Genomic DNA, 25,679 nt, shown 5'->3' on the forward strand with positions numbered 1-25,679 from the left:
TCCATGATTAAAAAACCCCAAAACAAATACCACAACCTATAGGTATTTAGAATTTATTTTATTATAGTGATTGAGGCACTGGTAGGCTTCCAAACTGCTTTAAAACTGTAAATATATCAGCAAAGCATTGTGATCTACTGACACACACACACGTGTGTATATATAGTGGTCTTTTGTTTTAATCGTGGATTTGGGGGGTTTTATCGGAGAATTTGCCATTTTTTTTAAATCAGGGAAAACTAGGATCACTGTTGATGTGAAACAGAGTAAACAACATAGATTTTAACACCATGGTTTACCACATATATCACTTACTCTTCACTTTCTGCAATGTCATCATACATCATGACAATAATCTGTTCATCTGGAATTCCATTTCTGTGCACAATCTGGTAAGCGTGGCACACGTCGGCCTAAAACACAGCATTTTTTTTTAACAATTGCCTTTTTTATCTTTGAGAACAAAAAAAAAAATTACAATTCTAATGGTAGGCTTTTCTCTTAAAAAAAAAAAATCCTCATTCTTAAATATAAGACTGAGACCTTAAACCCTTTAATTAAAAGCTTAAAGGTCCCCCTCCCCCTGAATCCCCAACCAGGACTTTGGTTCTATTAGTTTAATTGTGCATTTTAATATCCATCTATTACTGAACTCTTCAAAATCTTGCCTAAAATAAAGTTATTTATTACGTGAATAATTTTATGTACATTTTTACATACAACAGACCTTACGTAAGTACCTAGAAAGTTACTGCATTCCGCACAGCAATTTAAAATAAAGCTTCACATCTGCAGGGCCAGATCCGTACCTTAATGAAATGAATGGAAAGACTCTAGTTGACTTAAGCTCTGCATCAGGCCTTCAATGACTAAGCATGAGAGTCAGAGAGTCCCTGGCTTAAACAACTATGACTCAAATAGTTTGATATCTGAAAAATAATCTTTGGGTTTTTTTTAATTGGATCACAGTTTTGTGAAGGGAAAAAGAAACAAACTTTTCATGTAATTGCATGCTCCTTGAGAAATAGACCTCAAACAGTTCACAGGCAATTCAACAGACTTCCATGGCAAGCAAAGCTACAAAATATCTAGGCATACTCTTGTCCTTATTTAAACTGTACATGAGTGGGCAGATTTCCTGTCCAGAGATCCACTACTGCTGAATTCAAATGAAACTGCTACAGAAAATACAATGTTCTCTGAAGTGACCTTACTTCTAAAGGATGTGCTTCTAACAGGAAAGCTCAAAAATGTTTTAGAAATTCCTCCTGAATAAATAATATGTACTAAACACGCAATCTATAGATGACTAAATAGACTGCAACAACAACTCTTGGCAGGAAGAAAGTGCCTGTCCCTATATAACTAGGGCCTGCTCTCTCAATACTTTTAAAATATTGACATAATGATTTATGAAGTAGTTGGCAGAGGTAAAGAAAGAAGAATGGGAGTAGCCAGAACTATTGGCATGGAGAGGGAGTAGGGGCTTATGGTTAATCCTTGAAAGAGAGGAGGGACATGCAAAGACTCAAGGAATGTAAAAAGTCCTCATGTGCCACATGCAGCTTCCGCAAGCATCAAACCTTGTGACCCTCAAGTTATAATTCAGAGCACTTCAAGCAGCCTTAAACCACAATCTAATAGGTCTTGATGTTTAGCTGAAGTTTTTTTTGCAGTCATATTGTGTATCCTGGTGCATTTTTAGTACTAACTTCATTCTGACTGAACCTTTGGGAACTTTTTGATCTAGTTTGTGTCAGAAGTTACACAGGTTTAATTGCATCTGGCTGATTTAACTACATCCAAGGCAAATTCCAGTGTAATGGAGAAAGCTACTGATGTAGCTTATATTGGTGATCTACCAGTATATGCAAAACTAATTTAAACCAAATTTGAACTCTTTTAGCGATTTGCAGTGGGTTAACTAGAGCCTCTTAATTTGGCACAACTGTCACTTAGACTAGCCCTGTTTTAAGAGTCTGGCCTGAAACCAAGCAGGGATGGTAATTGTGCAAGACTGGCAAAAGGGTGAGGCACATTCTGTGTTACTGAGGTTTGCCGTGCTGAATTATTTTCACGTGACTGACCTGGGCAGTCTAATAACCCTTACTAAAGCAGCTGTATTTCCTGTTGCATCAGGTTAGATTTTTCTTCCACTCAGCTTGGTGAACTTTGTTTCTGGTTTTGTTTGTTTTGGCAACCTAGTTTATAAGTGTCTATGTTAGTCCCAGTCCCAAACTGCTTACATTACACAGTATAGAAAGGGGTTCTATACTGCTTATTTTTACAATTTTGGCCTTATAAGTTACTTCGTTTCTCCTGCTTTGTCTTGTTCTCTTGTTTCATAACTTACTTTGCTCTTCTCTGAAAGCAGGCCTGAGCCTTTGATGGAAAGGATGGCATATAAATCTAACTAATAAGTAGGAGATATGGCAAAGGTTGTTTGATCTTTTGCTATTCTAATGTGTGAAGTGGATATGGTTGAATATCGAAAGAATGGCTTTTCTTAAATGCTGAGGACAAACTATGGCATAAAGAAGTGGAAAGGACTGATCTGGGAAGCCACTCCTTTAACCCTCTGTTCTCTCCTAAAGATTCCCTTCTTCCGAGGTGCCTACAGTAAATGGCTGACTGGTAATAGTCCGTGCCTTGTGTACACAAGGGAATTTACTGATCTAATCAATTTGTCCTATACTGGCAAGTTAAACTGGCAAAGGCACTCTTATTTCAGAAAAACTGTCCACAGTGGGGTCATGCCAGTATAATTATATGGTTATACCAGAACAGTTAGGTGTGTAAATTGCCCGTATAGACCAATGGATGTGCAGTAAGAACGTCTGATGTACAAAATTAATCAACTCAAAACCAACTAGCTTGTAGAGATGCGTGTTCTTATTAAATATTTCATCCCTTCTTTTCTTCCATCTTACCGTTCTGATCATTTGTCAGGTAAACCACCTGAGACTATCTTCTTACCCTGTGATTTTTAAAGCACCAGTTAGAAACTCTGGTCAGCATCTAGTCACTTTTATAAGTGCTAAAATGATACTGCTACTATCACTAGTAATAAATTAGCTTGAGAACAATAGTCTTAAGAGGAATGTGGGAGGTAATTTAAAGGCAGCAAATGAGGATCTGAATATTCTGTTTTAGGGCTTTTCCATACAGGCATACCTCGGAGATATTGGGGGTTCGGTTCCAGACCACCGCAATAAAGCGAATATCGCAATAAAGCAAGTCACACGAATTTTTTGGTTTCCCAATGCGTATAAAAGTTATGTTTACACTATACTGTAGTCTATTAAGTGTACAATAGCATTATGTCTAAAAAAAAAAAAAAATGTACATACCTTAATTAAAAAAATACTTTATTGCTAAAAAATGCTAACCGATGGAAAAATGGCGCTGATAGACTTGCTCGACGCAGGGTTGCCACAAACCTTCAATTTGTAAAAAACACAATATCTGCGAAGCGCAATAAAGCGAAGCACAATAAAACGAGGTATGCCTGTACTGAAGAGGTTTTTGCTGGTGTTACTAAACTGGCAAGCCTCAGTGTGGATGCAGGTATGGTGTAAGCACGCTTATACCAACATTCAGTTTACTACACTTTAAAGTTTTGCTGGCCTGCTATGTCTGTTAGCGCATTTTTTACGCTTCTAATCAAGTTACCCCTGACATAGCTATCTATGCTGGCAGAAAACCTCAAGTCCATGCAGTTATACCAATAAAACAGCCTTCGTTAGCACCTGTTATACTCACTTCAGGGAAGTGATAAGTGGTCCTCCTACCCACTCACCCCCAAAATCCCTCTATTACTGATATAATGTCATCTCTACTGGGATATTTGCTGGTATCCCTGCCACTGTAAGTGTAGACATGATCTGGGAAAATATGTACAAATGCATAACTTTGTTGATTTTAAACCAGAAAAAAAATCAAACTCACTTTATGCCCTGGCCCAAATTCAGCCTGGAGCATATAACTCCAGCTCCAGCCCTAGAGAAGTGATGGTGGTAATGGCAGCAGCTCCACCTACAACATGGGGCATGCAACAGCAGCAGTAACCCTGGCTGCCACCATATGCCCCATTCCAGAACAGCCTGTGCAGTATGGGACACGGGGCAAACAGCAGTGATAAATGCTGCCCCATGCTGGAGTTGGAGAAGCGGGGCTTGCAGCTGATGAGAGAGGGTTGCAGTGGTGGTGAAAAATGAAATGGCCAAACAACCAAGACTCTATCAGTCTTTGTTCACTCTCCTGCCGCTGATCATTATGTCCATGAGGGCCCTACATTGTGCAGCAAGCCATTCTCCTTTGGCCAGGCTCCCCAACTTCTCTGGCTGTCTGCCAGTTGCAATGTGTTGGATCCAGCCTGCAGGCTGTACATTTGACACCCCTGATTTAAATAAGGGTTAATGGTTGTGCTGGTAAAACGTAAGTACAAATCATAAATCACTGACCATATTAACCTTGATCTGGTAAACGGGCTAAAATGACTGATAAATTCCATTGAAGAGTAGCAAAAATGGAAGAATTTTCCACTGTGTTGCCTTTTGTATTTTTTTAGCATTCATTTAGGAGATTTTTTTTCTCTTCATTTCCTTCAGCTTCCTCCCTCATATTCTTCCTAGCACTTGATGCATCTAAACTGCTGTTTTAATTAATCACCCCAAAACTTGTTCCTTTGCACTATTCTCTTAGCCTTGTTCATATTAGTGCCAAAAGAAGTTCAATGTTCACACAACTGCCATGCTTCAGAATTTCTTCTAACTTCTGCTATTCCCCAAAAAATGTCTTCACATAATTCTGTTCTACATAACTTCTTCTGCCTTCTTCAGTAGTACCCGAGTGCCTTCCAGTAGTCCGTCAAGCAATGTGACTAACAGCTTTTAAGTATGACTCCTCTTCTCTTTGCTTTTTTTTTTTTTAAGAAGGGAACTGGGTGAAGCACAGTGTTTTAAAAAAAATGATATTGTAAAACAGGGGTGCTCAACCTCCAGTTTACAGGCCAAATGTGGCTTGTGGGGCCTTGAAACGTGGCTCACAGGCTCCCCATTGATCAGGAAATCTAGTGGCTGGGGAGCAGTAGCAGTACTGCTACCCCTACCTGCTGACAAAATCCCAAGTCCCACAGGGCAGGTTGGAGCCAGGTCGCAACCCTGCCCCTGCATGGCCAGATCCAGGCCAGGTCTTCTTCCCTCTGTGCAGCCAGGTTAGGGCTAAGCCATGCCCCCTTTTTAACTGGGGCTGGCCCATGCCCCATCCCCTGGACCTCTGGTTCAGGGCCAGCTCACACCTGCTTCCCCCCCCACAACACATACACTGTGGGGTTGGGCCAAGCCCTGTCCCCATAGGGATGGTCATGCCCCTCTGCTCTGCAGGGCCACACTACCTCTCCTCCTTACTGTGTACAGCCTGTTGAGGCCACAGCAAGGCATCTTACCACCATTTTTCTTTCCAGTACACTCTGTCTTTCCCCACCTCCTGGTGCAGTTACAGCAGTGCTGAGCAAGATAATGCTAGACCTTCACACCTTACAACTTTAAAATCTCAGAGTGCAAAGGAGTACAATGTACAACTTTGACCCAGCAGGGACAGTTTCCCGACCAGGTCTGTTGTTTTCATACAGTTGGAACTGTTCTGTTAACATGGGAAAGTTATAACCATGTCATTGACAGCACAAACTTAAACTGCTATTGTTACACTGATATAATTCATTATATGGACTCACTCCTATGTTGTTGTTTTTTTCCTAACTAAGCTTGTTTCTTTGAAGAGGCAGTGCAAGCTAAATGCATGTGACCCTTATTCTAGAAGAGGAGTGTTATGACTGGTGTAACTACATCAGTATAACTAGGAAAACCTCCAGTGTAGGCAAGCCCTTAGAAAAGTTCAAAATAAGCTTGTTGTCATCACTTCTTGGCTCTTGAAAGATGTTGTCAGTCTGTAACAAAAGGGTATTTGGGCACTAAATCATTCACTTAATCCATTATAAATAGGATACAGAGCAAGTCTTTCACAGAACTTTTACCTAACTTACAAAAATATGAATCTAGTTTAAGTAGTGGCCAACCTTTCAGCCTGATGGCTTGGATCAGTGGTGTGGGGTCTGCATGCCCAGTTGTGGCCACACACTGGCCTGGCCCCACCTGCCTACACTATCTAGTGCACAGAGACATATCATCCAAACTGTGGGGCTCCAAAGTGGGCAACATGGGGGCAGCAATTAACACTACCATTGCTCTCCTGCTACCATAATTTTCTGACCTATGGAGAACCCAATGGGCTAGATAACACAGTCCTGTGAGCCAGGGGTTGAACCAGATCAAAGTTTTCAGCTGCCATAAAAACATTAATGTTGGAATAGCTTTTTAATATTTTAAATGCTAAAGCATGTTTTTTGCCGACAGCCTGCATTTATCATAAATGCCTCTCTCTCAACAGCATGTACCAGCAAATCTTTTCTTGGTGTAGAGCTGACCAAAATCATTAGTCACCTTAGACACCCCCCCCCCCAATTCAGTTGCAACAGTATTTACGAAATGAGGAAGCATTAGTGTAAAGAAGGTTGCCGAGACAGCCTATAAAAGCTTGTTAATTATTTGTATCATTGAAGAAAGGAGTGTAAAATCCTGGACCAGGATCTCTTTATGCTACACCTTGTGCCAACACAAAACGACTGTCAACACAAGAGTTGTCTGTACACAAGTGTGGAGGCTGCTCTGACTCACTGTAATTACAGCACGTCAGGGCAGACTCTATTAACCGAGGCTGCTGGAGTGTGGTAACTACTGTGCTCCAGCCAGCCTTAGTGTCTTGTGTATCAGCATCTCTGCACTTCAAAATGGCAGCAGGGATGCTCGACCTAAAGCTAGGCTTGCCAATCCTCAGGATTGCCCTGGAGTCCCCAGAGATTACATATAAATCTTTACAAGACTACTGAGAGTCACCTAAGATACGATGATAGGGCAGTCATTAAAATAAATATTAAATAGTCCAGTGGGTTTTTTTAAACGTAACAGTAAAATGCATTTGCCTTCCCGGCATAAAGTCATTAATGACATTACATCATGTGAAGCTGACACCCCCTGGAATAGATCCAAATAGGAGATGGCAACTCCCAGCTACTTCAAATACCCCGCCACCATTTTGAAACGTGGGGACACTGATATATGGGATGCTGTGGTGCTTTAAATTAGAACAGCTCTTGGAGCTATTCTAATGAAAGTGCTGCTCCCACCCCCCACCCCCCAGGAACACATGTAAAAGTACCCAAAGAGCTTATCATGTAAGTACAAGACAAGAGGTAACAGAGGGATATGGAAAGGCAGGGGAGTACAAAGAGACAAGGCATTATTTATCAGCATGATAAATGGTCTCTGTTCAAATTTGTTCCCAAAAAGCTAGATGACAGCATATTAAAAACAAAATCTGATCAAGCAAGCTTGGGTTCATGAAAGCTTATGTTATACATCCAATTTAATTAGTCCTATAAAAGTGCAAGTCTATCTTACTGTCTGCTACCAACCCCACCCCTTTTTCTTTTCCCCTCACAACTGTCTAGAGTAGAGATCATAAATTTACTAAGAGCCATTCAGTTAAACCATTCTTAAACACTCTTGAGAAATTTATTTCCATAATGTATAAAAGAGACAAACAAAGCTGTCAAGTTCTGTCACTATAAAATATTAGTTAGTGATTATTTTCTAATAAGATACAGAAACTATACAATTTTAATATCTGAATGCATGAGGAAAGTACTTCTGTGTATTGTACATCTTATGATTTCAGTGCATTTCCCTTTTTTTTTTTAAATGGCAGTTGACACACCAATATAGATTTTTTTTTTTTTAAGCACTTCAATATGCTGAATGGATGTCTTCTAATCAAAATATGCAATTCTCTCTACCATGTTTTCAACATCCTGAACAAACGGAAGAATTAGTACCAGGTATATTTCAGGACATTTTTGAAATATTTATTCTTTAGCATTTCATTTATTTTTCTTCCGTTGTTGCCCTTCTCCTCCATGCCAAAGACAAGGATCTCGGCTTTATCGCCACCTTATGTGGCAGAACTCGTCAGTGCTTTCTGGGCACACCTGGGTAAGTGCAGACAGCCAAGGGGTTGCAGAACAGTTGTGGTAACTGTTGTGCTAGTTTGAATTTTTAACCTGTTTCCTTTGCAGAAAAGCTACTCTACTGAAAAGAACTGCAGCATGTGCCAAAAAGAATATTGTGTAGTGACAGAACTTGAATTAGGAACAACTTGGATGTTAAACTTCCAAGGAAAACAAGCCCAATAGCATATGCAGTCCAAGCGCTGGAGTGCCTAGCACTTAAAACAAAAACATACTAATGTACATGGCAAGAATAGCTTAAATTTTCATTAAATTGGAACTAGTTACAGTCAAAGACTGCATTGTATGCAAGTCCCAAGCATGAATAAAGAGAACCACCATTTGCATTTCTCCAATTTGTACCTGGAGTTGGCCCCACTGCAGTCACACCTGCCAGCTACTGGCCACTGCTCTCTTAAGTATACAAAATAAGTGACAAAGCTACAGGTTCAAATCCTGTAAACAGAGATGAAATAACAGTCACAAGCTGGCAGAGGGTAGATTTAGGCTAGATATCAGGAGACACTACACAGTCAGAGCGGCTAGGATCTGGAACCGACTTCCAAGAGAAGAGGTGCTAGCTCCTACCCTGGGGGTCTTTAAGAGGAGGCTGGACCCTCCTGTCCAGTGAACACCTCACTGGGGCCATTTGACCCCAGCACTCTTTCCTGCCATGGCAGGGGGTCAGACTTGATGATCTGCTCAGGTCCCTTCCGACCCTACCAACTATGAAACTATGACTCAGTCTTTTGTTCATATACAGTATCTTGGTAAGGATGGAGCTATATTTACAGACAGAACCCCTCTTTTTTTAAAATGTGAAATTTATCTTCTCAGCATGGATATAAAAATAAGTGCACAGAGCATACCAGGGCTTACCGCAGTGTTCATCTCAAAACATTTCTTCTCCCTTCAATATAGCCAATCATTGTGTAGAATCTTGCATGCTATTAGGCTACTACAATGAACCTACTATAAATGATTACAGGGTATATTCTGATGGTGCTGTGTGGAAATTGCATGCACAGCACTCAAAGAATTTGGGATAAACCTCTGTACAGAAAGGCAATGAAAAAACATTGAAGCCGATTCACAATTTGCAATAAAATTTGTACATTGAATTAAATTAAGGAGGGAGATTTAATTTAAGATACAAAACCAATCTTCCTTCAATATTTGGCAGAAATAGCAAAGTATCCTACAATTAAGAAGCAAACCATGGTTTGCTTTAAAAGATACAGGCAGGCCTCGGACTTACAGCAGGTTACGTTCCTGGAAAAGGCGCTGTAAGTCTAAACTGATTTTCCCATAGAAACAATGTTATAATAGGGGCTTACGTTCTTGACCAATGGCCTGATGCCCAATTTTTCATAGAAATGACCATAAACACCATATTTAAATCAACTATTTAAAAAACTAAGTGATATACACTGTACAATACAAAGCTTTCTAAAGTATACTGTATATAAATTGATTAAAAACAGGGCAATACAGTAACAAATCACATAACATTTTATTTAATCAGAAGGTGAAGGAACACCTTCATCAGGGTCATGGAATTCAGAGGGACTTCCTTGGGGAGACTTGGGGCCACTTAATCAGTTTCTCATAAAGCCATCCAGGGATGTTTGAGTTGCTGCCCTCTTTTTCTCATTGTAAATTTCCCTGTAGTGCCATTAAGTGCAAGCATCCAGCGCCATAAGTAATAATATGGGTGTAAATGGCAGAGCATTGTAAGTGCGAATCGCCGTAAGTTGAGGACTGCCTGTATAGGACCCTGCAGAACTATTGTCAATGGAATATTTCTAACAGCAGGTATAATCTGTCTGGAAAACAATGGCTGATTTTTCTTAGGTGACTCATCTTCAGCTGGCTTTACAAATCTGTGTTGTATTTGCAGTGAAGCCTGTATGACTAACTGGAAACAGTCTATTATGCCTGAAGTATTCTCTAAAGCAGGGGTTTTCAATGTGTGGGGTTGTTTTTGTTTTGTTTGCTTGTTTTTTTAAAATTATTATACCCCGGCAGCCCACTTATTAAAAAGTGTATCCCCTGAGGGAGGGAGGTGGCAAGTGGCTAGATGCAGAACAGGAGGACAACAGCGGCAGACTGGCAGCAGTGCAGCATCTGTGTGGCCCTGGGCTCTGCTCCTGTTAGGCAGCGGAGCAGGGTGGCAGCTCTCTGTCCCTGCATACCCCCTGAGACCTTTCAAAGTATCCTGAGGGGTAAGTGTACCCCCAGGTGACAACCCCTAAAGGATGACTGGTACAAAAGGAAGGAAGAGCTGATGAATGAAACATAGAATTGAGAATAAAGGCCTGAGTTCTGTTCATGGCTGTCCCACGTGACAGAAAATTTTCCTCCGTATTTAGGAAGTGGGGAAACAACACTTCAAAGGCATGTAGTACAGCATAAAAATTTCCATAGTCTTTTCAAATCAAAGGTGCTTCCCTGCCATGCATTTTCACAGACTTGCATTTTGCATGCTAGCATAAGCTTCTATGCCGACCTTAGAGAATAGGCCAGCAGACTCCCTCTGCCTGAAAAAGGGTGTTTGTGTCTGAAAATTTGTAAAGAACAACTTTGCCAACTATTTATTCACTTAGTTAGATGTGACATTTTTTATTAGAATAAATAACCTTGTCTGCCTACAGAAACCAAGTATTTTTATTCCATCCTTGTTTGAACCCCACTGGGTAACTAGACTTTGTTGTTTTGATACATAGTATTAAAGTAGGTTTTACTGAATGGTGTATTGGCTAGACTAGATAAGGAGCAGAGTTAAAAACAGACTTCCTGGAACAGAAAGTTTATTCCTACAGATGTACACCCCCATTACCTTACTTTAAGTACCTGTGAAGTACTGAGGCTAGAAATAAACTTTGCCAAATTAAGCAGATTAGCTGTGCCACAATGTGTTCACGGTGCAGCTGATCCGCTTCATTGGGTAAAACACAGGACAGGACACCCCTTGATACTGCAGAACAAGGGGTGATGTTTTTTGTTTTTTTTTCCCCCAGGGGGCCCCGGACTGTGTACCCCAGAAATTCTCAAGCAGGATCAGGCTCTCAAGTCCTGGGAACACCTGCCTGGCTTCCCCTGCTCACCCAGATGGGTCTCTGTAGATCCCAGGGACAGGTCCAGGGAAGTGATTCCCAGCATGGAGGTATGAGGGTGCTACAGATTCCTAGCAGCCTTTCCCCACTTAGGAGGACACAATCCTGGAGATCTCAGCATGAGTCTCTGTAAGTGGGGAAAACTGGGCTAGTACCCCAATGACTTGAGGGGCCTGATCCAGTGCAGGAACAAACCCCCAAAACACCAGCCCAGCCAACTAGAGAACAAGGACACCTCAGGCTGCCCACACACTGCTGCCCCAAAGCAAAGAGATGTCCACTGAATACAAGAGCACAAATTATTACTACCTCTTGTCATGCAACTGATCTGCCTCTGTGGCATGACCAGAGGTAGGGGTATCCATTTGCTCAGCATCTGTGCCATCATAACAACTGTCAGATACCATCCATTTCTGCTCCATGATAACACCCCACTTCCCTGCCTCCAGGAGAGTGTGGGAGGAAAAGAGAAAGGGTTATTTATAATTCAAGCGGCATATATAAAAGTATTGCCACAAGTTGTAGAGGCTAATAAATTCTAACAAAGTTAATGATGGCATGAAACACTTTGTTTTACACCTGTTACTGTTTAACTTCATTGCATGTACCCTGGTTCCAGTATTGTGAGATGCAGTTAAATAGTAAATCCATATTTATTTTCTCCCTGCCAGTCATGATTTTATAGACTTATTACATTCCTTCTCCCTACCTCCACCTCCAGTTGCCTTTTCTACAAAAAGGCTAAGACTTTTCAGCTTAATCTTACTTCATACAAATGACTCTATGATTATCTTTGTTGTCCTTCTTTGCACCTTTTCTACCTCTGTTATGTTCTTTTAGGGATTGAGGTGTAGGCCATTTTAGTCCCATCCTATTCATGGTATTGGCATAGTATGAATTTATATAGGGGCATAATGACCTCTACTATTCCCTTCTAAATAATTCCCAACATTCTAATTGCCTCTTTTGATAGCTGCTGATCATTGGGCCTGTTTTCAGAGAACGATCCATAATAATAGTCCACAAAGTCTTTAAGAGTACTAATTGAAGGGCTCATCATCATGCATCTGCATTCGATTATATGCGAGAGAATCTCTACCCTTATAACCATTTTGTTGCCCATTCACTCAGTTTTATGAGATCCTTCTTCATGCTCACTTGTTTTTCTTTTTACTACCCCAAACAATTTTGATAGTTTTCAGAAACATGAACATGTCGCTGTTCCTCCCCCATCTTTCCCCCTCCCCTGAAGTGCACACACTTTAGTCATTTGTGAATATTTAAACAGCACAAAAGCCCCCAAAATATAGCACTGAAGAGATGGGGGGGGGCAGTCCTGAAAATGTGGCATGCTCTATTTGAGATTTTGAAGCTTCTTTAGCAACTTGAAATTTCACTGCAGATCTTTTGCATTATGAACTCTGAAAACTGAACAAAGCTACATTGTTTTTATAAGCATCTTCAAGAACATACAGCTACTCACCATTAATGAAAGAAAACCCAAATATGACTTAAGCAAAATGATTTTAATGTAAAGCTACTACTAGTAAAGCTTTGAAGGAAACGGTTTGAAAAAGAGATTTCTTCAAATAATTAAGGTATATGCTTATTTAAACCTAAACATTTTAAATCTTTCAGAAAACTCTCTTAACATACCGTACTTTTTTTATTTTATTTTTGTTAAGATGAAGTCGTCACACACACACTTAACATGGGAGGGGAAGCCCTTCATCTTACAAAAATGAGTGCGTGTGTGTCGGGGGGGGGAAATAGGCGATTGTTATGGCTCTTATTCATTATGGGGGCCATAGCTGCAGCTTCTGCCAACCCCTTCTGCACTCTACCATGTCCCCCATGCAGTCTCTTCCCTTGCTCCATGCCAGGGGACTGAACTCAACTCCAATCTGGCCCCAAAGCAGCTGGGCACACAGGCTGGGCTGGAGCCATAAAAATCATTGTCCAAGGCTAGAACAGGGACAGAACTGGATACCACAGCAAGGATAAGGAGGGAAGCCCCTCCTCCCAAGGCTGCAATGGGGAGGCAGGCAGGGGGAAAATCTGCATGAACTCTTTATACCACCTGCCCCCTTCACTACCTGTTGTTCCCCACCCCTGCCAGTAGCAGTGTGGGGAAAATGAATTAAGAGGCAACCCCCTAATAATTAGATTCTATGTATGAAAAATTATAACAAACTCTTATAAATTTCCCATGTATAGAATCTAATTCTTGGGAGGGGGTTGTTTTAAGTTGAACAGTCACCTTGGATCTGAGTAAATACAGTAGTTGTAAGTAACTGATTAGAAAAAGCATTTTGAATGTTATTTATTCATAGACAGAATTCTAGTTCCTATTCAAATAGAATTTGACAACTTAATTTTATACAGAGTAAACAGCTAGTAAATTTGCTTCCCCACCCCAATATCTTCAGTATTAAAAAAAAAAAACTGAAATAAAAAGGTTAATCTATATAAACTACTTAAATAAATAATATATGGAGGTAGTATATTTTCCTAGAAAGCACAGATTAGCACCTAATTTAATGCAATAATTGGTTACAAACCAAAATCTTAATGGCCACCAATTTAAATCTGCAATACTTTGGGGGGGGGTAGAGTATAAATGCAAATGATTAACTGATTGTATACAAGATTAGGTCAGCAAGTTGGAAACAGATTTTAAATAATAATAAATTAGTTGCTGCTGCTTGTTTAAAAAATTTGGTTGAGAAAGAAAGAGGAACCTCCAAAAGGTAGTGGGTAAGAGAGGAAGAAGGAACCAGGTAGTAAGAGTACAAATAACTTTTTCAAAAAGCCTCCCTTATTGAGCTTGGTGCTGTAACTGATTGACATTCTAAGGCCTTTTAGCAAGATTTCAGAAATCATTATAATGATCCCATCTGCCTTTAAAAGAAAAATCCAAGTAGAAAAGGAATGCTTCTTCATTTTGAAAACTTTTTGCTTAAAAGGAAGGAAAGAGCACTGAGGGTGATTTATTAAGTAAGAGAGAGATGGCAAAGGAGATGCCCAAGGGAGGGGGGAGGGGAAGAAAGGAAAGAGAGAAGAGAAGGAAGGTAGGTAGGTTAAGGAGAGTCTCCTTTTTAAAAACTTAAAAGTTCTGCATATTACTTTTTCCTAATCAAACATCTTACATTAAACACGTTCCTGCCATAAAACAACTATTAATCATCTGGAATTTACAAGGAGCATCCCTAAGGAGCAGAGGGGGGCTCCCCAGCACACTTGGTAGCAGACCCAGAAGTGGACCAGAAGCACTTCTGGGTCTGCCAGGGAGCGTGCTGGGGTGGGGTTCAAATCAAATTGGGGACGGTGACTTGATTCGGATCGCCGTCTCCGATTCAGGCCGAATCAGAATTGAATACAGCCCATTTCAAATACCCCTAATTCCTAACTAAATTAATTCAAAACATCTGAAACTTAGGCACATAATTATGTTTTTTAGGGAAGAGAGTTTAAGAAAATGCAAAGCAGCAGGTAGGTAATGCCATATTCTAAGAAAAGATTTGTCAGTGTGTCAGTGACCTGGACAATACTTACCTGGTGTCTGTAGTTATACCAGCCACTTGACCCTGCTACAATAACAACCCAGTGCTTGCCTCCATCCTCTGGATCTTCCAAGGGAAATGTGCTGATTCCCAGAATACAGCCTAGTAATACAGTTGCTTTCAAAACCATTCTCTTCTTTGTGTGCTTCGAGTCCAGAAACTAAGGAACAAGAAATTTGAAAAAGTAGGTTACAAGACAGTAATATAAAGTCATAATTGCAACTCTTTTTTGCATTAAAGTGATACGGGTAAGATTCAATTCCTGTTTGTGTCTTCAAATCAATAAACTGATACTAACAACATATTTTTTCAGACTTCCAAAAAAAATCTGCTAAAAAGTGATTATCCCAGCTGTTTTTTGTACAGCTGGAGCAATAACATTTCACCCTGTTCAAAGGATCCAAAAAAGGAAAATAACAGGTATCAGTTAAGTGGGTACAAAATGCTTCTAGGTTTAAAGTGAATATACCTCTTCCCACTCTGCACAGAAGTAGACAAATACTAAGCAGTCTGGCCCAGCATGTCCAACTTTGATGGAGTCACAGAAGCTTTACTGCTACTACCCAACAGTCTCTTCTATTTCCTTGCCATGTGTGAAAGCAAAGTCCCACTAGCAGTTACTAAAGAGGCAATTTTAAAACACACTCAATTCTGGGGAAAAAAAAAATTACTTTAAAAAGTAATACACACATACTACACACTACAACCAGGCTGACTTGTCCAACTGAAGTTGTTTTGCCTGGATAGACTGGAGAAGTGGTCCAGATGAGATTCAAGATGGACAGGTGCAAAGTCTTGCACTTGGGAACTGAGTAACTTCATAAACAAATATAGGCTGGAGAATAACGGCCTTGGCTGCAGTACTACAGAGGACCCGGGACTTACAGTGGACCATAAGCTGAATATGAGCCAACAACGTGGTCTTGCTGGGGGTAGGGGGGGAAATCCAGCTGTATTAACTTCCCCAAATGCAAGGGGAGAAATCCTTCTGCTCTATTCAGCACTGGTGAGGCCTCACCTGTAGTACTGTTTCCAGTTTTGGGCCCCACACTTCAAGAAAGACATGGGCAGTTGGAAAGACTCTGGCATGGGGCAACAAAAGTGATTAGGGGCCTGGGAGGGAAGGGTTATTTAGCCTGGAGAAGAGAAGACTGAGGGAAATATTTGATAAAAGTCTTCAAATACCTAAACAGAAATTAGAGAGAGGATGAAGATGGGCTTCAGGTTGCATCAGGGGAAATGTAGTCTGGAGACTAGGAAGAACTTTCTGACTATGAGGGTGGTCAAGCACTGGAACAGACCACCTACAGAAGTTGTGGCTTCTCTATGCTAGGAAACTTTCAAAAGCAGGTTAGACAGACACATAGCTTAGTCAGGGATGGTCCTGCCTTGAGCAGGGGGCTGGATTAGTTGGCCCAGTGAGGTCCCTTCTAGCTTGACTTCCCTGCAAGTCTGTTTAATGACTTAATAAAGCAAGCGGTGTTCCCCAACAAACTGCTTGTTTTTGATGCAGGGTTGTTGGTTGCATGCCTTGTTTCTGATGCAACACTCAAACCATAGAACAGCTCTCTCTAATATACAACGACCACGAGCTAACAAGAACATCTTTTATAATGATATAATTAGCAAAGATGAACTCTTGATAGCCACCTATTACTGTAATGGTAAGAGGACATAGGACTGGAACAATATGCTGTAGTATCAGGAAGTCATTTATAGGGTCAGACCATAGGTCTATCTAGTCCAGTATCCTGTATCACACAGTGAGAAAGTGGATGCTAAGGGAAAGGGTTAACTGGGCATGTCCAGGATTTTTTTATGCCCTGCTCCTCTCCCACTGCAGCTTCATTGTTTGAAGAGCAAAAACTAGTGACTTGCAAAACCATATTCCAATGCACAATGCGAGGTCAGTCATGCTTTTGCCATATAAAAAAGCACAAAACAATTGACAAAAAGACAGCTTCAACCACTCGCATCTGTCCACTCACTACTCAAAATCCCTCAAAATAGCAAGGTTGTTTCCTTCTGAACCTACTATGTATAATGAAGAATTTTAGCATGGCATGTAGCACAAGCCTTAACACTGGGTCTAACTGACACCAAGGATTCTGCAGTCGGTCAACAAGGTCAGAAATGTTCTGGAGCAAAAATATGATACAGCTTTGAAAACAAACAACCCCCCACGTCTTTATGTAATAGCGTTGACAGGCATTAGGTACGAGGGATCATGTAAAATAATTCCCTATTAGAAAAGAGAATAATAGGGTGATGAGAGCAAAGGAAATCAAAGACTGCCTTCTTCCTAAAGTTTCTTAAAATGTAAAAACTTGTTGTTCAGCTCTGCATGAGATAAATCAGTGCCATTACCACAAAAAATTGTGGCTTGAAAGTAAATGTGCAAAGCTTAACAATTCAGGATTTGCTACTCTATTCAATTGTATTAATTTCTGCTAATAAATTTAAAAAACTTAAAATTTTTTTTTTGCTTCTGTCAGCATACAAGGAGCCTAGTAAAGGTCTGTACCATGACATGGATGGTTCTTACTCCTATATGGATGCAACAGAGGTAAAAAACCCTGCATTTTGCCCATCTTGCAACTTCCTTTAAAACGTATCAGATATATCACAACTTACTCATTGTCTTCAAGATGCTTGCTTTCAGCATGTACAAGCACTAATTCTGCTGTGAGCAACAGGACTACAGTGTCCAGGCCAAGACATTTATTTGTAAAAATTTTGACACTTCCCATGATGCCTTCTATTCTTACAATAAAAGATGTGCTCCCTTGCCAATAATCAGAGAGATTAGAGAAAGGAACGGAATGTCTGAATGCAACCTGGTCCATCTTGTCAATTTAACAGAATTCAGTTTAATTTCAATATTACTACCTTAAAAGAAATGTGTATCTGTTAGTGTGAAACTTAAGAGGAAACCTTTTGTTTTAAATTGTTTGCTGAAGTGGATTATTCAAACAATTCTGCTAAATCACTTTCTCTTTGCAGTTGTCAAATAAAGAGAAAAGGGCTCTGCAGATCAGAAGTGAGATATGGATCTTATCTCAGAATAATCAGTTCTTAAAGATGCAGGTTGTTAGTTCAGTTCCACATATGCATGCATGTTGTTTGCCATCTGACACTTGCTCAGTGGCTCACATGAAATGAGCTGGTGGAGCTCAGTCCAGGTTCTAATAGATAATCTAAGTGTCTGCAGTATGAAACTCATTACTACAATTAGTACTAACTAGCCGTCTCAGGAGAGAAGTCAAACTTATGAAAACCAAATAAAGACTAAATTCTTCCCTTCCCCTTTGGAATGAGAAGGCGGCAAAAGTTATTTAAAATTTTAAAAAAAAAAGACAACTACTGACCCGCAACATGAGAAAAGAAAGCAGCATGTGACAAAAATAAGCAATGTCTAGGCCACAAATTCCAAGAGAAATGGAAAGGCAACTTCCATAAATTCTTCTAGTTTGTTTTATATTTGAACTGCAGTTCTATACATTTCTATCTTCAATTCCCAACATTTTACTTTGCTGTTTCTAATGTTGCATGCACCAGGAGTTTTGTTATACAAGATATACCTGATCTGTATCTGAAAGAGTTTAAAATTCACACAAAGCTCAAAATCACCTAGTAGTTTGGTAATAGGGATAATTTAGATCTACTGCATATTGACCTTATAGAAAAGTCTTGACTATGGCATTTTCACCATTGTAGACCATTGCTATGCATTGCTGTTTGAATTCTGACATACAATAATGTATAGGCATTAACTGAAATATAGTAAATACATTCTGTAGTCAGGCTAATACAACAAACAAACAAACCAACCACTTGCCTCTTAATATATTTTGCTTAGACTTTCTTTCTTATAAATTCTATACTATGAATCCATTAGATCCCAGTATTACAATTTTTCTAGAACAACATCTATTGTTTGCTTCCTTTTAGCTGTTCTCATGACCCAATGGCTTATTTTCAAAACCAAGTCACAATTCTTTTCCTAGATAAGGTAGTGCCAATTACTACCACCTGACTATTGATTTCCCCATCCTGCAAGTCACAGAACTCATTCTGCAAGGCACTTGTCAGTTACATGATACTGAACTCATGGACTAATTCCTAAATCTGAATGTCTAAGACCAAGTATCTAAATAAATACCTGGATTTTTAGAGCCAGTCCTACATTTCATACTGAAAGTTAATAGGAGGAAGATATTTCGGTTTCTATAATTCAGGGACAATTTCGCTCATCATTTCTTTTTAAGAGTTTTATATTTTGCAAGCAGTAGAAATGAAGATTAGAACAAGACACTTACAGAAGGAATCTTACCTAAATCTTCTACTAACTGATTATAATAGAGTAATGGTTTGAGATTCAAAACCATTAAAAAAACCCATTAAATACAAAATCAGTCACTGAAAATGTGCAAATGTATTCATAACAAATGCAAAAAAATTCTAATTTAAAAAGATAGCACTTGTGTTCATATAAAAAGTAGCACAAACCCATTTAATAATATTTAACTACAAGTTTAAAATCATTTTAAAATTACTAGTCCACTGAATATCAGATTAAGTCCTAGAGCAGCACCAAGGATGATGGCCCATTATTTCACAACAGAAGTCACACTTCTTCGTCCCCGTGACTGACAAACCTGTAGTCCTGGTCTGAGTAAACCCAGAGTTTATCCTTGCAACCCAAGAATTCAATGAAACTGAAACCAGCCATTTACTTTTTCACTTTCACCTACTCGCATCCAAAATACCCCCATACATTAAATCAGTCATTTTTTTTATCATGTAATCACACTTTCCAAACTGCAGGTACAAAAAATACAAGTATTAATGCAAAAGCTATTCATATAATATGTTAGACTGCATCATTCTGCAGATGGAAGCTATTTCTGTGAGCATGAAGTAGGTAGATGTCTAAAAACTTTCGGTTGACAATGCTGACACTAATGAAAGAGGAATCTAGGCAACCATTATGGTGTATGCATAAGAGGTCTAGTCAGGCGCCTGATGAAGCCCTTTGCATGAAGTCCGGTGACCATCACACCCAGACCTTTGCTTTGTATGCCTAGTTAAGAATACAAAGGAGTGGAGGCTGCCCAAGACCTACCACCCCCCTTTAGGCCATGGAGATAAAATTCAAAGACCAGACACAGATGACCTAGGAAAATAAGTAACCAATGAACTTTGTACCTCAGTCCTTTGTACATGGTGTTTATTCTTAGTCTTGCTATTTTTTATTCATTCATCTAATCTTCATTAACCATTTCAGCTAGTCTGCACAAGAGCCATGTCATCCTATGCATTTGTACAATATGCAGCAAAATGCAGTCCAATCTCAATTAAGGACTCTGGGCATTAGTTTAAGCTAAACACATGATAGACCTTCACGTGAAGGTAATTCTCTCAACTGCAGCTCTAAATGAACCTGAGTTAACTGTGTTAGTCTGAAGTCCGACAGAAAGGAAGGCAGGGACATATGATTTACCGCACTTCAAACTGACTCCACAGTGTGCAAGCAATCCATCCCCCACACAAGACACCACCAGAAATTCCTCTCTGAAACTCAGGGAAAAACCTGTCCATTGGAACAGTAGGAAAATGGAGCAGGCTGCCCAGGGAAGCAGGGGACCTCCTTCACTAGACAGATTCAAAAAGAGGCTGAGTACACCTGTCTGCAACACGTAAGGACAGCAAACCTGGCATCCATGCAGGGGATACCTGTGAGGTCCCCTCCTAGCCTATGGATCCATGACTAGTTTTCCACTTAAGAACTATTCTTTGGGACCACATCTGTGCACACTAAGTGGTGGAAATGCTTCTTGTGCTTCATTCATGAGCTGCCCTTTCCCAACAGCTCCTGTCATGGCGGCAAGCCATGCATCAGGACAGCTTTAAGCCCAACTCCTTAAAGAAAAAACAAATCTTATGGGCCAGGCAGAGGTGGCAGTGCTGATGATCACACGGCTGCTTCTGAAGTTGCCACTTTCCAGTGACCATTTCCGTCCCTTTTTTGGTGTATGCAGCATCTGGCCCAGTGGGTCTCAATTTTTTCCATCTCCAGTCATCCATCGCTGCAGCCAGGTGCCCCTGGGAGAACCCCAGCTCTGTGCTTTCCCTCGGTTTTGAGTTTTTTTTAGTACGAAAAAAACAAGACAGTAATTGTTAGGCATTACGGAGAGCGGAGGAGCCCGCCGGGCCGGCCGGGCCCTCGCCACGCCTGGGATCCCCGCGGAAACGCCCTGGACGTGTCCGGCCTGCAGGGAGGAACACAGGAGCCGCGGCCCCCCTGGGAACGGCTGTGGCCGGCAGGGGAGCGGACGCCGGGCCGCCTGGCTCCAAACCCTGGCGGCAGGCGAGCCAGGCCCGACAGGACAGCACCGGGACCGACCCCCAGCACCACGTCTCCGGGTCGCGCTGCTGGGCCGCCCGTACCTCCCGCCCGCAAGTGACTCCCGGCTCTTACCCGGCCCCGCGCCGCTCCGACCAGCCGCCCGCAGGAACCCCGACGGCTGCTGTGATTGCTGCGGCCAGGGGGCACTGTATAGAGGCGCGCGAGTGGCGGCGCACTCAGCCAATCGCAGCGGGGAGAGGCGCGGCCACATTGCCCCGCCCCCCGCGCGGTGACTACAATTCCCCGAGGGCCCAGCTGTGGCGCGGGCAAGCTGCGCCGGGGGGCGCACGCAAAGCACATAGGGAGCTGTAGTCCGCGCCGGGGCGGGTCCCAGGCTTGGAGCGCTGAGGGGAGCCGGGGGCTTTGCTCACGGAGCCCCGCCCAGCTCTGTAATAGCTGTGTCACTGTGCGTATTAATTTGAATAACCAGCACAATAAGCACAACAAACGAGGGGAAAGTAATCCCAAAATGTTGTTTCATTACTCCTCGAGTCATTATATTAAATGCACAACTCTTTTTCAGCTCCACAAAACAAAGTCAAGCCTTGTTGAGCTTCTGGACCCTGCCTCCAATGCTTCATTGAAAGGGATTTCCACACTTGAGCTAATGTTCACCTGAGTTAATATTTCCTCACCTGAGTTAATAGTTTTAGCTAGAGTTTAAAAAAACAAAACCCCAGTCTGCAGGGCTGTGAAATGGGAGCAGGTTACCAGAAGGAGCGAGCAGGCAGCAGCACTGCAGAGGGATGGCGGTGGAACTAAAAGCCCATATGTCCTCCATAGGAGGTCTTTATTGAGCAGATTCTTTTTGGTATTGGGTGGTGGAACCGGAGCGTGCTCCATCCACTCCATGCATTGACCTGGTATTGCAGTGCTTCCAGGACCGGTGCAAAAAAAACAGAAAAAAAAAACCAAAACATTTCAAAGGAAAGCGGGTGGGTTAAAGCCGGTGGGTTAACAGCTGCCGAATGAAGAGTTTGGATGGGATCAGGCAGATTATAATGAGCCATGAAGTTAGTTGACTCCTTCAGTGCTGTCTGACTGGAAATGCTGCTGCCACTGCCAAGCAGTTGGTTTTAAGCTTTGGGTGGACCAGGAGTCAGAGGAGTGCCAAACATGGGTGACTGGTGCCTCCCAAGTCTGGGGGGTACCAGTGGTGCACAACTAGGGGGAGCACCAGTGGACCCAATTTTAGGGGGGCACAAGCACTCTCTGTGTCCCCCTACCAGCCAAAGTGCTCGCTGGTGGGGGGTACCAGCACTCTCACGGGAAGCAAGTACACCAGTGCACCCTCACACCCTGGGATACCCCGGTATGGGTGGAGCCGTTGAGGCACAGAGGCAGTTATAGCAATATAAAGGTACTTCATGCCGATGCAGCTTTTGCTTATGAACTATACAGTATTAGCATATTTGTACCAGTAAAAGTTATTTTAGAACCACAGCTTAAATGGTACAAAACTGTGCATAGACATTACAGCTTCAGCAAACAATTGTAGGGGTTAGGATCTTGAATAGTTAAGAAAGAAGTCCTTACCTAAAATACTTGTCAGTCATTTCAAATAAATAGGCATTAAAAGCAATCTTTAAATGGTTTTTAAAACATCTGGCTTGGGCCATGTCAATATTAGAACCTTTCGCCACCACAGTAACCTCATTGTAGGGTGTAAAATTAATGACATTTCCATGATGACCATGTGCAGATGGAATCACTTTTGTCATAAAAGTGTCTCTGCGGAGTAATTTATTTTGTTCACTGAACTGATATAAGCTTCACAGATAAAAGCACATTTTTGTCGCACAAATTTCATCTATATTTAAGAAAGTTTTTATAGCACAGATGTGCTGGCAACCCTAGGTCTTTTGCCAGTGTAAAAATGTTTTAATAATAAAAAAATAAAATTGTACAGCTAAGTGCAATTATAAGAATAACAAATGTCAGCAGCAAGGTGGCATGCGGTGACTGCCCACTTGCGCCTTGTCAGCAGTGCCTTTTTGTAGGTGCACTGCCACTCAAGGGGGTGCAAGTGCACCTGCATGCACCCGCATGCACCCCCTATGCGTTGCCCCCGCCCTGGGGGACACCACTGGTCACCATGTGCCATGTTGACTCTGTTCTATTGACTATCACTCTGTGGGTCCAACCATGGAGCCAGGTCTGCAGCCATCAGACCATAAGGTTGTTGAGGCCACAGTTCCCGAATTTTTCCATGAGGACATTGTGGGAGACCAGTCAAAGGCTTTTTTGATATTTAAATATATGACATCAACCTCTTCTCCTTTGTCCACCTGGTCATAGAAGAAAATGAGGTTGGTCAAGCAAGACCTACCCACCATGAAGTCATGCTGGCTCTCTCTCAGAACATTGCCTTCTGTTAGCCTGTGGTTGATTGTTTCTTTGATGATTTTTTCCAAGGTCTTTCCAGGGATTGAGGTCAAACTGATTGGCCTGTAGTTCCCTGGATCTTCCTTCTTTCTTTTCTTGAAGATAGGTACCACATTAGCCCACTTCCAGTTTTCAGAAACTTCTCCTGAGTACCACAGGTTCTCAAATAACCTTGCCATTGGTCATGCTATGATGTCAGTCAACTCTTTTAGCACTCTTGGGTGCATTCCATCTAGGCCATCTGACTTGTAGATGTCCAGACTCTCAGCCTGTTCCCTCACAAGATCTTAACCAATTATAGGAATGTGATTGCCCTTACTCTAGTAGTCCTGTGTCCTGCATCCTGCAAGGCAGGGTGGTCCCCTCGGGCTGGTGGAAAACAGATGCAAAGTAATTGCTGAGATTAGCTTTTTCCTGGGTGGCAGTTGTCAGCAAGGGTCTAATGTTGCCTCTTTTTTTTCTGACTTCTCACATATTTGAAGAAGGATTTTTTATTTTTCTTGATTCCCATAGCCAGTTTGAGTTCGGTTTCAGCCTCAGCTTTTCTGGTCTGCTCCCTACAGTTGCAGGCTAGTGCTGCATAATCCTCCTTAGTGGTAATTCCTGACTTCCATCCCTTATAAGCTTCTCTTTTCAGATTGAGGAGATCCATGAGTTCCCTATTGAGCCAATGGGGTCTCCCAGCCTTTTTGCTACCTTTCCTACAGCCCAAAATGGATTTCCCTTGTGCCTTTAGGATCATGTCCTTAAGGAACAACCACTCATCATGAACTCCCCTCCTTGTCAGATCATGGTCTCTCAGGACCTCAACTACCAAACTCCTGAGCTTGTGAAAGTCAGCTTTCCTAAAGTCGAGAATTTCTGCATTGCTGACTGATTTGCCAGTTTTGTGTTTGTGCCTCTGTTCAATGATCCACTCTTGCGATGCCTTGACACAGACACCTGTAGCCTCGTGTGAACTCCAGAGGAGTCCTCGATCACTTCCTAAGAACCCCCAAACTCTCCTGCCACGACTTCGGATGGATCTTTAGTGAAGGGGTTCCCCATTAAGGATGCCTCCAGAGTTGTCACATCTCTTGGCGGATGTACACAGGGCTCCACCTCCCCTATACCCCGGCCATACGCCAACCTTCGAGACAAGCCTCAGGGTCTTTTGTGGCTAGCCCTTAGATGGTGTCTTCCTTGGTTCCTATGCTTCCTCCTTTGCAGACAGACGCCTTGGGCTCCAACTAGACCCAGAGGGTCGGAGGGCACTTTGCCTTTGGGGTTGTCCCCTTTGACACCCTAAGTGTTCTATGATGGATGCTGCTAGTCATCGCCACGATCACATGTTGTCTTTTGTCTCTAATTGGGGTCTCTAATTCCCCAATACTTGGTAAGGTGTGCTGAGTTAACCTGCTCTAAGCAGGGAACTAAAATAGAACAAAGGTAAAACACAAGAAGACCCATACTGACAAAACCCCACACCTCAGGATGACCCGAAGTGAAGAAGAAAAAAGGAAAGGTCAGAGGAAGAAAAGAAAAGTAAAGAGAAAGGCAGGGCAACCGTGGAGCCAAGGGTCCTCTGTTCCCCTTGCCCCAAGTGCCCCTAAATTAGCATGTCCCCTGGGTTGGGACCCGTGCTTTCACCCCAGTTGGGGTTTCCTTTGTCTCCTCCCAGATCCGCTTCTGGCCTGGCGTCTTGGCACCAGCCGCCACCAGCAGAAGCTCTTCCAACGGCTCTTGCTGCCACCACTGCTGACCTCTACTGGCTCCTCTGAACCCTGCCAATCATCTCCGGCATGGGGATCTTCCATGGGTCCTGCTGCAGCCGTTGCTTTTTTCTCCGCCGGCTCCGCAGCTCCCTGCTGCAGCTGGACGTGCTCAGTCCAGTGGTCCCCTGCCGCTTCTCCTGACCCCAGCGTTCCTTCTCCCATGCTTTTGGGACCGGCTTTTATCTTCTCTGGACAGAGTCTCTTGCTGATGTCACCCAGCCCCACCTGCCGATGGCCATAGCTGATGAACTGCACTGGCGTCTCCCTCCAGCGTCCTGAAAATGGTGATTTTTTTTCATTTTCTTTTTTCACCTCTGCTTTCTCTGCGGG

General features: G+C 42.1%; 1 protein-coding gene and 1 pseudogene across 1 annotated transcript in view; one reads left to right on the forward strand and one right to left on the reverse strand.

The window, feature by feature from the left end:
- LGMN (legumain) overlaps positions 1-21,437 on the reverse strand; it is a 38,039-nt gene extending 16,602 nt beyond the window's left edge. The window contains exons 1-3 of the mRNA XM_090033898.1: positions 21,283-21,437; positions 14,794-14,961; positions 316-413 (exon numbers count right to left, since the gene is read on the reverse strand). Of these exons, the coding sequence (XP_089890024.1) occupies positions 316-413; positions 14,794-14,931 (236 nt within the window). The 5' untranslated portion in view covers positions 14,932-14,961; positions 21,283-21,437. The remainder of the gene's footprint in view (positions 1-315; positions 414-14,793; positions 14,962-21,282) is intronic.
- A 541-nt stretch (positions 21,438-21,978) lies between these two features.
- On the forward strand, positions 21,979-22,107 carry LOC149872132 (U2 spliceosomal RNA; annotated as a pseudogene).
- Positions 22,108-25,679: the final 3,572 nt, after the last annotated feature.

The sequence above is a fragment of the Crocodylus siamensis genome, chromosome 2 (genome assembly GCF_052110815.1).
Source record: "Crocodylus siamensis isolate JL-2025a chromosome 2, ASM5211081v1, whole genome shotgun sequence".
Classification (NCBI taxonomy): domain Eukaryota; kingdom Metazoa; phylum Chordata; order Crocodylia; family Crocodylidae; genus Crocodylus; species Crocodylus siamensis.